General features: G+C 43.7%; 1 protein-coding gene across 1 annotated transcript; it reads right to left on the bottom strand.

Annotated features, from left to right (window-relative positions):
- Window positions 1-3,241: 3,241 nt before the first annotated feature.
- LOC135813742 (N-acetyl-D-glucosamine kinase-like) lies at window positions 3,242-15,277 on the bottom strand. The gene is made up of 10 exons (XM_065326749.1): window positions 15,161-15,277; window positions 14,995-15,079; window positions 11,547-11,645; window positions 10,120-10,261; window positions 9,632-9,742; window positions 6,549-6,661; window positions 5,867-5,954; window positions 5,285-5,379; window positions 4,949-5,027; window positions 3,242-4,481 (listed from the first exon to the last, which is right to left on the bottom strand). The coding sequence occupies exons 1-10, from the start codon at window positions 15,181-15,183 to the stop codon at window positions 4,291-4,293; spliced, it is 1,026 nt and encodes a 341-aa protein (XP_065182821.1). The 5' UTR covers window positions 15,184-15,277; the 3' UTR covers window positions 3,242-4,290.
- Window positions 15,278-15,478: the final 201 nt, after the last annotated feature.

The following is a 15,478-nucleotide window of genomic DNA, read 5'->3' as shown; positions in this document are numbered from 1 at the left end:
AGTGTACTGGTACATGTACCTTGTACAGTCGTCCCTCTCTAATCCGGCACCTTTTGCAACGGCATTTTCTGCTGGATAAACAAGGGTGCTGGATTATCAAATCCTGCCCTCCAACCCAGCCCACCTGTTGACATACATGTTTGTGTCGTACATCAAAACGTAGGGATTTTCTGTGTCAATCCAAGTACTTTGTGGAATGCATGTCTTCAACATACACTTGGGAATATCCTATGCACTGGCATGGGATATTCCCAAGTGTATGTTACATGTGTTGTGTATGTTACAATGCTCCCTGACGGTATGCGATGTACAACTGCTGGATTAGAAAATCAAACAGTTTGAGTGATTTGTTGCAGAAAATCGCTGCTGGAGGCGGAATTCAAGTGCCGGATTAGAGCGTAGAAAATGAACTGAAAAAATCCGTTTTGCCAGAAAGTGTGCTGGATAAACAAGTGCCGGATTAGAGAGGGACGACTGTATAATTAATTATGCAAATAGTGCGATACCGCACTGCACATTAAACTGTGTGACCATGGTGTTTTAGTGGTGTCTGTGTGTCGCGGGATGGAATTTCTATTAGGTTCACTTATAAGCCCATGCGGTTATTTGTGAGGGTGCGCTTATGCCCAGATATAGGCACATGCGCTTCCCGTAAAGTCGCGTATTAAAGCCGGGCTTATTCCTGTAGAAGCCGATGTCAGGGCCAGGCTTATATTCACATCAAGCTTCTATTCAAACCAGGGACTTCTATGTGTTAACACTGAAACCAGGCTTATGTGCCGACAGTGTATCTTGAAAATCAGGCTTCTATATGAGATAGGCTCTAATACAAGCCACTGCGGTAAATGCGTGTCACCACGGTGTGTATTGCGTGTCACCACGGTGTGTATTGTGTGGATGCTGCTACATCTACATGATACATACCAGCACTGCAGGCCAAGAGTACACACGTACTGTTGTCGTGTTGATACTGGTGCAGCCGCTCTAACACCATGCAGCTATGCACTGATCAAGGTATGCTGATGATGTACAGTTGTCACTGCCTGCTGATCATAATAAGAACACTAGTAACCCTAGCTGTCTTGATATCAATCTGCTCTGCTATTGTCGGCAGGGAACCAGTCAACCTGGCTTCACAACATACCCTAATCGGTCTGTAGATGGCCAGTCTTCACAACTCATGTATAATATCCACAATCACAGGATGCCATCTGTGGATGATGTATGGTTGCAGTTCTGGTGGACAATTACAGTCACATTAAGCTCAATTTGCAACATCACAGCGGTAAGTATGCATTGAATTTCAATGATGATGCTCTAATGTTAGGATCAGGGAGTAGTAAATACTATTTTACTACTCCCTGGTTAGGATCCCTGGTTAGGTTGCCGGATAAAATAGGATGGTGAGAAAAAAATCTGAACGCCTTTGTAGAATTACATTTTTGCAAGTACAGGACCAGTCTTTTATTTCATTTATGCAACTTGATTTTGGGCTGCCACAAAGAATGGTACAGCGGTACATCCCAGGACAGCGGGGTAAAAGACTTTTCCAATAGTGTACTGTGCAGTTGGAGTCTTTGGTACCCGGCCTGAAAAAGGTGTACCCCTGCTGAGGCCTGCTCCCCTTCCCCCCCCCCCCCCCCCGCCACACACACACACACAAACTCATCAAGCAGCTGGTTTTAGCCAACGGGAAAACAGGACGGTCTATAACCGCTGGGGCTGGTTCATATGTTGGACCAGCCAGTCTACTAGTCGAGCACAGTCCATTTTTTTTCTTTCTTTCTGATTTCCCTCTATGGCTGTGTTTACATGAGGCGTTTCAACCCGGGTTGAGTTCGACCCGGGTCAGATTTCAACCCGCCATGTACACAAAATGAATGGCGCGTTTACATGACGCATTGCGCTTGACCCGGGTTGAAATTTCGCCCCGGGTTGATTTCAACCCTCCCCCCAAGGGGAGAGTTGAAATCAACCCGGGTTAAGAAAATCGTACAAACGTACTTCTGTGCGTATCTCGCGCCAGGTTTGAACAGCACTGCATATGCAAATTTCGCGCGAACGGATTCACGTGACCATACAGGACTCTAGAAGTGGACTTTTGGCGGCATGTCAGTATTCGACCCGGGTCAACCGTCTTCATGTAAACGCTCACCTATTTTGTCTATCGTACAGACTTTCAACCCGGGCTGAACTCGACCCGGATTGAAATGTCTCATGTAAACACAGCCTATCTTGTCTTATTGTCCGCTAACTCCAATGCAGCCACTTACACATGTATGAAACTTCGCCCATCAGCTCCGTCTCGTTACTGCGAATCAAATCAATTTATATTCCACCAAATGTTCAGACCTGGCCCATGATCAGGACGAATAGATAACTCTATCTCTATCTTGTATTCAAGCTGAGTCTCAGCCGAGTCGCAAGTTCAAATGATGCGTGCATACATGTAACTCTTGTACAGGTTCACACGGGCCTATGCTTTTAAATGCCATTATTATAATAGACCTACGCAAAACTTGCACAGGATGTTTCCCCACCAGAAAGACATGTTTCCATTGGTGGGGCTTGCGCACTTTGGGCATTATAATCTTTACAGCTGAAATGACCAGAGATGTGCAATGACGAAAGTTGCTCTCAAAAGTGTACAGTAACTGCCGGTAGTAAGAACATCTTCTGTCCAGTAGAGTTAACCTCTCGGCCTGTCCGAGCACCTCGGGATCATGCTAAGGGACATCTCCTGTCCAGTAGTCTCAACCTGTCCGAGCACCTCGGGATCATGCAAAGGGATATCTCCTGTCCGAGCACCTCGGGATCATGCAAAGGATGCCAGCATGATCTCAGAATAATCATGTTGTCTGTAGGGTGCTGGTTGAGGGGGTATGAGGATCTGGTTCTACAGCATGGCACAATGTTGTTATTTTATGAAAGCACCAGCACCACTGGACAAAGAATGCTCAGCTTTCGTCCGTATGGTATTTTTAAGTAAGGAAAAAGGTGGGAACAGTTAGTGACACTGTGACTCAATCTTCTCCTTGATGTGTATGCACCGTACATTAATGTGCATACCTTTTTCTTTCTTCTTCTTCTTTACACTCAGACACAGGTCGATTGAGGATCGTATATCACACATTGCTTCCGGTCTGGATGTGGAAAGAAAAACCAAGACTCGGCCAGACCTGACACATCACCGACGTCTATGTCTGCTCAGTGCCTTGAGCAACCCACTGGTATGGCCTAATGACGTTTTAAACTTATTATGCAACTCCTTTGACCAGCAGCAAAGTAATGATACAATGGATTTAAAAATCTCAAAATAGGAATAATAAAATGCCAAGAAACAAACAAAATAAGTACCTACTAAATGGCAACAAAATGCGATTAGTAAAAGTCATCCATGATGGTGACCACTGGCTGAAATATTGGTTTCTATATTTTTCCTCGAATGCAGTGAAGAGACCTGTTGAAGGTAGTTTTCGTGATTGCAGAAATAGTATAATCAGTCCACAAAAATAGGAAGAAGAGCAATAGGGAGTAGTAGGAAGTTCTGTGATATAATAGAGAACTAGAAAGAGACGCCATGGCCATGGAATATGAACAATGAACAACTAAAACTAGATAAGGTCTAAGACAAATAAAACGGCAATAACAAGCAAACCCTACAAAGCGTATTGCACGCGCAAAGTCACGCAAAGTTGTCTACACTAGTACACTACATGTCAACAGAATGTGCACTGCTACTTCCAAGTACACACTCTACTAATCTGTATAGTGTACTAGTGTACGGTGAAGTATGGAAAAAAGTAAGTACACATGCGGGCAGCCAACACACAGTATACACACACACACACACACACACACACACACACACACACACACACACACACACTCACACACACACACACACACACACACACACACACACACACACACACACACACACACACACACACACACACACACACACACTCAGTCACACCGATGACTGCTTGCATGAATCATGGCAATAATAGTGCATTCATTGCCCAGTGTGTGAGCGAACAATTGAAAACAACAGCATACATGACTGTACATGATACGGTACTTGTAATTGCTATCCCTTTGCCATGCTGCTTTTCATTTGGCACATGTGGCAATAGCATGTGCGCATACATGTGCACACACGTACATACTTGGACACACACATACATGTACACACACACACACACACACACGGACAGACACAGACACACATACATGTACACACACACACACACATGGACACACACACACACATAATGCTTATGACTGTCACTGTGTATGTTCATATAGCAGAGTGACGTCGCTGCCATCATGCTTGAGAGGCAAGTCTTTCTTAGTAGGCCCGTGCAGTACACCTAGACGTGCTGCACCAACCGCAGACGTGCCAGTCAGGAATAGCAGGCGGAATTCTGACACAACTGGTGACGTGTCTTCAGAGGGATACAGTCCTTTCAAGAATCCTGCTCACAATCACAATCACATATACATAATACACACTTACACACTTACATGTACACAGTGCTATGAAGTATAAACTGCTGCTGAAAACTTGATTAATGATGACGATGGAAGTTCATCGACGGTGAACAAGTACAAGTACATGTACAACCATATGCAACCAACACCACACCATGTAAAATAGACTGACCGCATATTGATGATGTGCGTATATAATATGCACACATCTCTAGGGCAAAATGGGTTTGCACTGTTAAGATCCGCAAAGCACCTATTCATCGAGCAAAACATGTACGGATGACATGGCAATTATTACATTATGCACGCGCTACGTGATCTACATTGTACACCAATGGGGATGACATGGAACAACTTTTTCTTTTAGAGAATACAATCTGTGTCAGGTTTGAGGAAAAAGAAAATTAGACTTGGTATCAACTATTTCTCAAAGCAGCCCCTCACCACTCACCTGCTTTCAACAAAGGCCAGCTTTTGAACACTGATCCAACACATACAATGTTCAACCCTCCAGCAGCAGATAGCAAAGACTGTGCACAGAGAACAAGACACATACAAACACACACGCACATACGCACACAAAATCAGGTCACAGGTCACCTACAGCCACAGCTTTCATGCCTACTTCACTGTCTTCAGCTTGTCAGACATGCACTACAACACATACACATTGATGTCCAGCAGCAGCGGTGGCGGCAGCGGCAACACCACAAGGCAATAACTCCTGGACTGAATACACGCTATAGCGGCACAGACATGATCAGACATCACATGATGAGAGTCTTACTGGATGCGCATGGCGAGCAACTGCACGGACATGTTTGCCAAGATACCAGCCAGCTTGTTGGAAGATATGCTGAACTACAGGATCATCAGAACCCTCTGTAGTACACACAACACACAACAACATTACAATACTGGTGGACTACAAGATCATCAGAACCCTCTGTACACACAACACAAAGTACACAACATAACACAATACTGCTTGCTGGTGAACATATACAGTATGGATACAGTGGGTATGTAGTAGAGAACATGACAAAGACCAGCGCACATGTACCAACAACTGTACTGTTGTATGAAGGTATGAACACATGCAAACTGGATATAATATATATATCAGCTGGCACAGCTGTAAACAGACTCTGTCAGTCTTGTTTCAACTAAAGACTAAGTACTGCAGTTCAGGTTTCACCGTACACATGTACTTGACATGGCATATCTGTGAAGTGTGAATGAGGAGGTATTGTCAAATCAAGCCAATAGCCGTGCAGTGCAGGCATGAACACCGCCGGTACATTAGCCAATAACCGTGCAGTGCAGGCATGAATACCGCCGGTACATTAGCCGAAGCAATAGACTGTACCTGTTGCCATGATTTTGCAAAGTTGAGCAAACTTTGGTTTCTTGAAATCATCGTACAGGTGAGGGAGAATACCGAAACCATTCTCCATCTGAGTGTTATTCCAGGCACACACACATGCATGCACACACACATGCATGCACACACACATGCATGCACACGCAGCACACACAGATAAAGAACAGAGGTGAGAGAAAGAGAAAAAGAGAAAGTGAGTGAGAGAGAGAGAGAGAGAGAGAGAGAGAGAGAGAGCAAGCAGGTAGACAGGTGTAAGGAGTACCCATGTACAAGATTGGCTTGTGCTGTCAGTTGCTACTGTAGCCGGTGGTACTAACAGCTTCCACAACAGAAGCTCATCCACACAGTATAGTAAGCACATGAATACATGTACCACAGACCACAGTACTGCATGGTATGTACTGTGCACCATGGCTATACAATTCAAGACAGTATGCTGCGGTTGTAGTCTATTTGAGTAGTTGAGTATTCACGGCCAGTGCTTCAGTGGTGTTCGTTCTTGGATGGAGTAAACCTGAGCTGCCATACCATGGCCAGAGCATACATGTACAACCTGTAGCACTGGTACAAAGAAATACTCTGGGCTGCAGCCAGTACAGTGTACAGCCAGCAAGTAAAGCCGTACACACACACATTGTACAACCAGCAAGAACAGCCGTACATGTACCTCAAAGAAGGAGTAGACTTTGTTCTTCAACCAAGTGATGTCAGCCGGTGCTTCTGTAAGTCCATCTTGATGCTGGAAGACAATTCTTACTGCTTGGTTTGCAATCCACCATGCTATCCGTGAAGCAAAGAGAGGCCAACAGCACATACAGGTTACATGACATCCATGATGCATGAATTGATCATCTGTGAGTTGCATTTTCAACTGAACTACACTACAATAAACTGGGTTGCAACCTGACTGTTGTACATGATTGTACTACTAAAGGACCAGTGCTGACTATACTACTGTAGTACTGAATGACCAGTGGTGACTATACTACTGTAGTACTGAATGACCAATGCTGACTATACTACTGTAGTACTGAATGACCAGTGGTGACTATACTACTGTAGTACTGAATGACCAGTGGTGACTATACTACTGTAGTACTGAATGACCAATGCTGACTATACTACTGTAGTACTGAATGACCAGTGGTGACTATACTACTGTAGTACTGAATGACCAGTGGTGACTATACTACTGTAGTACTGAATGACCAGTGCTGACTATACTACTGTAGTACTGAATGACCAGTGGTGACTATACTACTGTAGTACTGAATGACCAGTGGTGACTATACTACTGTAGTACTGAATGACCAATGCTGACTATACTACTGTAGTACTGAATGACCAGTGGTGACTATACTACTGTAGTACTGAATGACCAGTGGTGACTATACTACTGTAGTACTGAATGACCAGTGGTGACTATACTACTGTAGTACTGAATGACCAGTGGTGACTATACTACTGTAGTACTGAATGACCAGTGGTGACTATACTACTGTAGTACTGAATGACCAGTGGTGACTATACTACTGTAGTACTGAATGACCAATGCTGACTATACTACTGTAGTACTGAATGACCAGTGGTGACTATACTACTGTAGTACTGAATGACCAGTGGTGACTATACTACTGTAGTACTGAATGACCAATGCTGACTATACTACTGTAGTACTGAATGACCAATGGTGAAGTATATACAATAAATGTAGAGGCTACTACATTTATTATACATATGTTGACCTGCACTTTCCCTAATTTGAGCCAATAAATACTGTTTATCTCTTAATTTGCTAAATCCTATATATAGGATTTTGGTCATATTTTTCAACTCAAAATGGGTGTGGCATGAGCATAGGGAAACGTATGTGACCAATTCTTCCGCGTTAGGTCTTAGTCGATATGGAGAGTTGAATAAGATATACTTTTCAAATACTGACATCTAAGGCTCATCTCCTTGCGCAATATTTCTAAGGCCTGTGCCCTATTTTTCGAATCCTATATACCGTACTGGCAATATATGTTGCCGCGTAACGCGTAACGCAGGGGGGTGCGGCGTAACGCGCGACCAGGCTAGTGCGACAAATTTTCGTTGAGTTCGTAACGCGCGTCCGGCGGGGTGCGGCGATCTTTTCATTGCAGTTTGCACTGCACAAGAAAAATGATGCGGCAAAAGCAAAAAAATGATGCGGCAATAGCAAAAAAAGTGATGCGGCAATAGCAAAAAAAGGACTGCGGCAATATAGAAACCTGTGTAACGGCTCCTGTGCGACTTTGCATGTAACGCCCTGCGTGCGGCAAACATGTGCCAATGTAACGCTTCATGGCCTCACTGCGGCAACATATATTGCCAGTACGGTATAGGATTTGAGATTTTACTGGACCTTGTTTTATCCTTAGAATTGGTAGTTTCACGACGGCATGTGCGATATGTCGTCATGAAACCACCCCGTGCCACACCTGTAATGTTCTTTTGCACATTCACTGCTCCAGTCCTTCCCATGACACGAGCTGAACAATGCTGCTCAAAATTCCAATTCTTGCTCAAAATGGGTATTCATGATGTCCTATGAATCTAAAAAGTAAACATTCATGCCTCAAACATATTTACAGCTTCTAATAAAACCATTATGCTCTTATTATGGGTCATGAATGACTTATGATGACCAATAGCAACGGCATAAAGGTCGCGCATTTTCAAATCCTATATATAGGACTTTTTGCCAGCAAATTAGGAGATAAAATACTCCTTTTTAGGGAAAAGTGCAGTGCTGCATGGAAAAATGCAGTGGCATTTATTGAGTCAACGCAAATTAATTTGAATTTGATACTGTTGATGGTGTGGTCACAAATGAGTGTGGGTATTATCAAAGGTCACTATATTGTACTATTGAATAATCAGTGTTGACTGTACTATTGAATAATCAGTGTTGACTGTACTATTGAATAATCAGTGTTGACTGTACTATTGAATAATCAGTGTTGACTGTACTATTGAATAATCAGTGTTGACTGTACTATTGAATAATCAGTGTTGACTGTACTATTGAATAATCAGTGTTGACTGTACTATTGAATAATCAGTGTTGACTGTACTATTGAATAATCAGTGTTGACTGTACTATTGAATAATCAGTGTTGACTGTACTATTGAATAATCAGTAGGGGTCAAACGGGTGTACCTTTAACTAACGAATGGGTAATTTTCTTAACGGGCGGGTTAACGGGTACCCTTTAGCAGCCATGTTTAATTTTTGCGCAAATTTCCCATGAATCAAGATTTTGATTCATCTGTTCTCGGGTTGCATTTTGATATCACATTGTGATTCGCAAATCGATTGGTGTCTGATAGTCGCAGGAGTAGATCTACTAGGTGCGAAAATGCAACAACAATGCAGACATCCAGCGTGGAGTTGTAAATAATTGACTCCCGCCTGGAATACACGATCCCAGCAGTGTTGCTCCGTACCGACTGGTTCATCAAAATCCAAACGGGTACCCTTTTACTAACGGTACCTGAGATTAACGGTCGGGTACCCGGTACACTCCTTTGATCCCTAATAATCAGTGCTGACTGTAGCTGACTGTAGCTGACTGCAGCTGACTGTACTATTGAATGATCAGTGCTGACTATAGCTGACTGTAGCTGACTGTACATGACGTACCAGTACAGGGGTAGTACATGTAAATGAACTGGACGTACCAGTACAGGGGTAGTACATGTAAATGAACTGGATGAGTAACTTACCAGATCCTTCGTCACCAATAGAATGGCCCCATCCACCGCAGTTATGCGTTGAAGAATCTGGGTTGATAAGTAAGCAATTGCTTCCAGTGCCAGCAATCAGTACAACGCCAGCTGTGGTAAAAGCACAGCCACACGTCACAGACAACACATCATAGAGAGCAGTGCAACAAACATTCGAAACAGACATTCAACAAATATGTGCTCTGTTTGTGCTCTTCACAAAATCTTCCTAGCCACCATCAGTCCAGACAGAAACCATCAATGACCACTTGCTTACAGCTCAGAAAGACCCATGTTTCCATGGAATACCAGACCAGAAGGTTGTACAGGTACATGTATTGTGCTGTATAAACATGGCATATGCCTTGAACCAGGTGTGTTTCTGCACGTGCTTACACCACAGATGTTAACTAAAGCGAGTGATACTTTGGTGAATACTGACTGCACTATGAGTATTTTTTGAAAGATGTTCTTGTGCCGAATCTTACCAGCATCACATGCAGATGCCAAAGCTCCAAAAGTGTCAGTACACACGTCATAGCTATCACTAAGTGTGGGGTATGTTGATGTTAGTGTAGACGCTATCTTCTCCTTTACATCAGCTTTCTCCGCACCACTCAAGGATAGACCCTGATACACACAAGAATTCACAAGCATCACAAAAAAACAACAACAACCAAAACAAACTACACACGCAAAGCATTGTTCGATTTTCGAATCCTGCAAGTCATTGCACTACTTGTACCTGGATTAGGGTGTGTTCGATTTGTCGAATCCAGATGAGAATTCAACGGATTCAGATCCAACCAATCCACCTGAACAAGGACGGCTTGGATTACACAGTATCACAGAGTATTACAAAGTATCACAGAGTATCACACGGTATCACAGAGTACCACGGAGTATCACATGGTATCACACAGTATTACCAAGAGTACATACCCCCCCCCCCCCCCCAAGAGTGTGCAACTCCCACATACCCTGCTGTCCTGTCAGGATTTCAAGTTGACATCATTTCTATGATGCAATGGGTCTTGTTCACGTTTTCCAGACGTCCACTCAAGGGTCTCCGCGCTTGTTCCTGAGTACAAGCCAGGTAGTCGTACAAGAGGGATATCCGGATCAATGGGTTTGTACGACAAGCACAGTTGACATGTTACAATTTGCTGTACGACTTTCGCCGTTACACTATTCCCGGTCGTGGAAACGGGGAGCTTTTCATCTTGAAGTTCTCTACAAAGTGTCTGAGGTCCTTCCTGCAAATAGTGCTCAATACCCTAACAAGGGCAGAGGGTATTACACAAGGCAGAGCAACAGAGACCAATAACTTTCTCATGATTGCTAGTTTTGTGTTAAAAAACAAAAAAACCCACTGATGAGTGTTTTTTGAAAACGAAACTCGGATCCACGAGAAAGTTATTGGCCTCTGTTGTTCTGCCTTGCGTAGAAGTTATCTAGATAAACGTCGCATAAAGAAGACAACAATCCGTTTGGTTTGCGATGCAAAATAAAACTTCAAACAAACAAAAGAGAAAGCTACCCAAGCAAATGACCGGCCATACGGTGAAATTCTTTCGAAAGTACCGCATGCGGGCTCTCGCCAGAATCGTCCGATCTATCGTACAACTACCACAAGGTCAAATGTCATTATAGATCTTGAACAACTCCGCGAATGCGTTGAGGTCCAATGTCGACGTCTCAAAAGACGCGAACAACTCCAATTACATCATAAAAAATGACGTCAACTTGAAATTCTGATGGGATAGCACTCATAGTCGAGTTGCACACTCTGGGGGGGGGGGGGGGGGGGTACGCACTCTTGGTATTACAGAGTATCCAGCATCCAACGCTATGCCACAGTGTTGCACGGTACTGTATGACATCGTATCACACGGTATCACAGAGTATCACATACCACTGACTGCAATGGCTGATCAAGATCTAGGCCTGCACTGCGCTTGGCTGCAGTGATCATATCATTGATGCGCTTGCAGCATTCTTCTATGCCAATTAACTATAGTCAGTAATCACAAAAAAACACACATGCGCGTGCACGCACACGCACATGTACGCATACACCACACACACACACACACACACACAATGCACACATGCACACACACAATTATCAGTTGATATGGGACTCTTGTTACTACACAATTTATCTCCTCATGCATGTACACAATCTCCAGGGATGGGGGATATGCATGTATGATGACCATGCGGCGTCCATATTTTTTCCAACAGTACATTGATACACTGTGCTGTAAAAGAAGCCCGGAAATACATTCATTTTGAATCTAATTGTTGCACCTGCACTAGCTTTGGGGCGCAAACTAACTTTTGGACTCGACTTGTGTCAAGCCGTTTTTCTCCTGTGCCCGCCATACCATACACATGTACATGCTGATCTGCATGCCCGAACTGTACCTGTACTCATTCCGTGCAGTATGTTGATTGGATTAACCTTGTCATGATCAGATCAGTGCTACGCAGAGTACTGTGGCCACGCGAGACGGTCTGCAATTTGTATTTCACAGGCGACCGCATTTTCAAGCGTCCGCGCATACTAACATGTACACAAAATCAATGGGGCTGTGACGAGCTGTTCTCATCTTACAGGTGTCCGTAAGGACAGATTTAAGAGATACAGTAGTAGTACGTTCATTGCCTTCTCATCAGGTGGAACACAGGCAAGAAGAATCTCATCAAGCACACTGAATATCAGATGATAGTGGTGTGATGGCCAAGTGCACAAAGAAGATGCAGTGCTGCCAAATAATTTTCGCCCAAAATCGGACACCCTTCACCGCCAAGGGTGGCCACATGGTGCGAATTTTTCTCCTCGGCAATTTTTTACAGAGAATTCAAAATATCGCCTAAAACACCATGAAAATTCGCTTCGTTGCCATGGTAACCCCGGAGTTGTCATGAATTTTGTAATGATGAGTGTGGTCGCACACTGACTCTGTACAGACCGTCAGCGTACATGCCATCCATGATCCAGCCTGATCCAGGCATGTTACTTTGCACTTCCACAGCCAAGCGCTAGCCTTTTAGAAGCAAATGTACAGTGATTTGTGCCTTCAGTTACGCTGAAAAGTGAAAGTGCAGGACTTCTGCATAGGAAAGTAATGATCTCCGACATTTTGGCTGCTTTTCGGACGTTTCCCTTTTCGGACCGGTTTTCGGAAGAGCCTTCAAAAATCGGACACTGTCCGAAAAATCGGACGGTTTGGCAGCACTGAAGATGTCAATAACTCGTTGGTCTTGTCCCTTGGTTGTCTGTTGTTGTCGCAGTACATTGTGCGCTTGTTTGTTTTCTACACACTTACCCCTTTGTAGTGGACGGACTTTCTCTGTCCACCCTGCACTCACTCGTTGCGCACACGTCCGCACACTCACTCATACGTGTACACCACTATTGAACACGTGAACATTGCCAGTGGGGGCCACCACAGCACAGCGCCCCAACTTATTGTTTTTGCACACAATTCCGTGGTCATGACTATACAGAACCATTGCCTAGTCTAACAAAAACTCCAGCTACGTACAACCAGAAAACCACGCCCGACCATTATGCATCCGCACACTCTAGAACAATCAAATCACTAGAATAATCAAAGCGATATGTGATATTTCTTGTCAATCCTTCTACCGGTTGGCAAATGAAAAGCAATCCCTGGACTTAACGTACGAATGCCGCGGAGCTAAAACGAATCCTAGCGAGTAGTTTACATGTCCCTGGCGTGGGAGCAAAGCATGAAGATCACTTTGATGACAATCTCTCTCTGGTCATGCGTATGTGCATGCATTGTTGTACTGTAAGCTTCCGGAACTCCTCATGTTCATATTGTACTTGCAAGGTACAGCATGACACGTACCGTACAGCTGTTGTACATTGCATGCATGCACTGTGTATGCTTTGAAGGTTGGTGCGGTCGCGTGCTGTTTTGGTGCTGCGAGAGCTCCTGGGGTCAGGTTTGACTTGCGACCACTGGATGTGCACGAGGATATACATGTTACCAAGAGTACATGAAAACCAGAGTGTGCAGCTTGGCGCCTTTTCTGCTATGGATGTCTGTCACGGCGGAATTCCGTGATTACATTATATTTGGCGCAGATCTGAGGCGGGAAATGGCGTAGTGCGTACAACTGAGCTGCAGTTGTGCAGAAAGAGACCTGCTTGAATCCTGCTTGTACGCACTACATCACTAAAATGATGTAATCACGGAATTCCGCCGTGACAGCAACCCATCCGAGCTGCACACTCTGGTTTTCATGTACTCTTGATGTTACTGTTTCGTTTCTGGCGACTCTTCCTTGTGCTGTTGCTACCACATCACTATCGTATCAACTTCATTGTGCTTCGTCAGATTCTATTTTTTTTACCTGTATTCCACCTGACGACAAGGCAGTGAATGTACCAGTGGAACAGTTTTGAAGATGTTGATTGTGAGGAGCCTCAGCTGCTTGTTCTTTTCTTGAGTTTGATTGCATTTCTTGTCTCCAAGAAAACTGCTTACGAATATCAAAATAATTATAAAAACAAGCGTTTCGGAGACAGCAGCTTCAATACAGCCACAAGGATGACTGATTCAATACAGCCACAAGGATGACTGATTTACAGCCACAAGGATGACTGATTTACAGCCACAAGGATGACTGATTCAATACAGCCACAAGGATGACTGATTCAATACAGCCACAAGGATGACTGATTTAGCTGTAAGCATTTCCTATTTGTAGACATGCATGAGTATAATGAAACAACGAAGATTATAGGGCACGCAACCCGTTGTATACATGTAGTATAATCACCCTTTTGTTTCTCTCCTTTTTTTCCCCTTACCAGTATTTCACTTTTATTTGTCCATTATAAGATTTGTTTCAAGTACTGTAAAAGCAGAAATTTTCGGTGGTGTAATATTTTCGGTATTCGCCAAAATCGGCGGTTCGGTAGCGGGAAATTTTCGGTAAAACCCGTTCTCCAGGTAGGTGTACTAGTACTGTACATGTATACGTAGTATCGAGTGTACCGACAATTTCGGTGCGTTTTATTTTCGGTAAAAATTGTCGGCACCGAAGTTACCGAAAATAAAACACCACCGAAAATTTCTGCTTTTACAGTAGTCCCCAATCATTGTTGCTTAGATTCACTGATGATCGTAACAAGAGAACAGTTCTGAACTAATCATTTCGTTCTTTCTCGTTGTGTGCCCTATTATGATCATTGTTACACTATACTCATGCATGTCCACAAATTGGAATTGCTTACATCTAAATCAGTCCTCCTTGTGGCTGTAATAATTATATCGTTATTATTTACAGAATGGCCCCTTATAATCTCTAAAACTTCTCACCCAGTGATTGGTTCCGAGGCCCTCCTCTTTCGCCAACACTGTCCCATCGTTATTCAAGATCACAGCCACAGAACGTGTCGCTCCTCTGGCCATACAAAAACAGCGGTCATCGATAGTTAGAACCATCTTTGATCACAAAGCAAGCAAGCCTCTCTGTGGCTCTCACCCTTCCACACCTCCACACGCCATGGTTCAGTTTTCCAGCAAGAATTCAAAAATTCAGTTTTTACAAAATGGAAATAATGAAATGCAACAAGCTATGCACGTTGTACAGATGTACGAAGTTCTGTGTTCATTGTGTGATACATGCGCATTTGACCAATTATTTTAGCCCCGCAATAATGGCAAACAATCGCTTTTTCAGCTTCTTTACTTTGGTAGTTCGGATAGAACTAATGTAGTAATGACTAGCTAGATCTATAGATCTTTCGAGGGAAAAAGTTTTCGTATGAAGTGCCTAGGCTTCAGGAATCAGGGCCCATTT

The sequence above is a fragment of the Sycon ciliatum genome, chromosome 4 (assembly GCF_964019385.1).
Source record: "Sycon ciliatum chromosome 4, ocSycCili1.1, whole genome shotgun sequence".
Taxonomy (NCBI): domain Eukaryota; kingdom Metazoa; phylum Porifera; class Calcarea; order Leucosolenida; family Sycettidae; genus Sycon; species Sycon ciliatum.
This window is presented reverse-complemented; position numbering and strand designations above follow the sequence as displayed.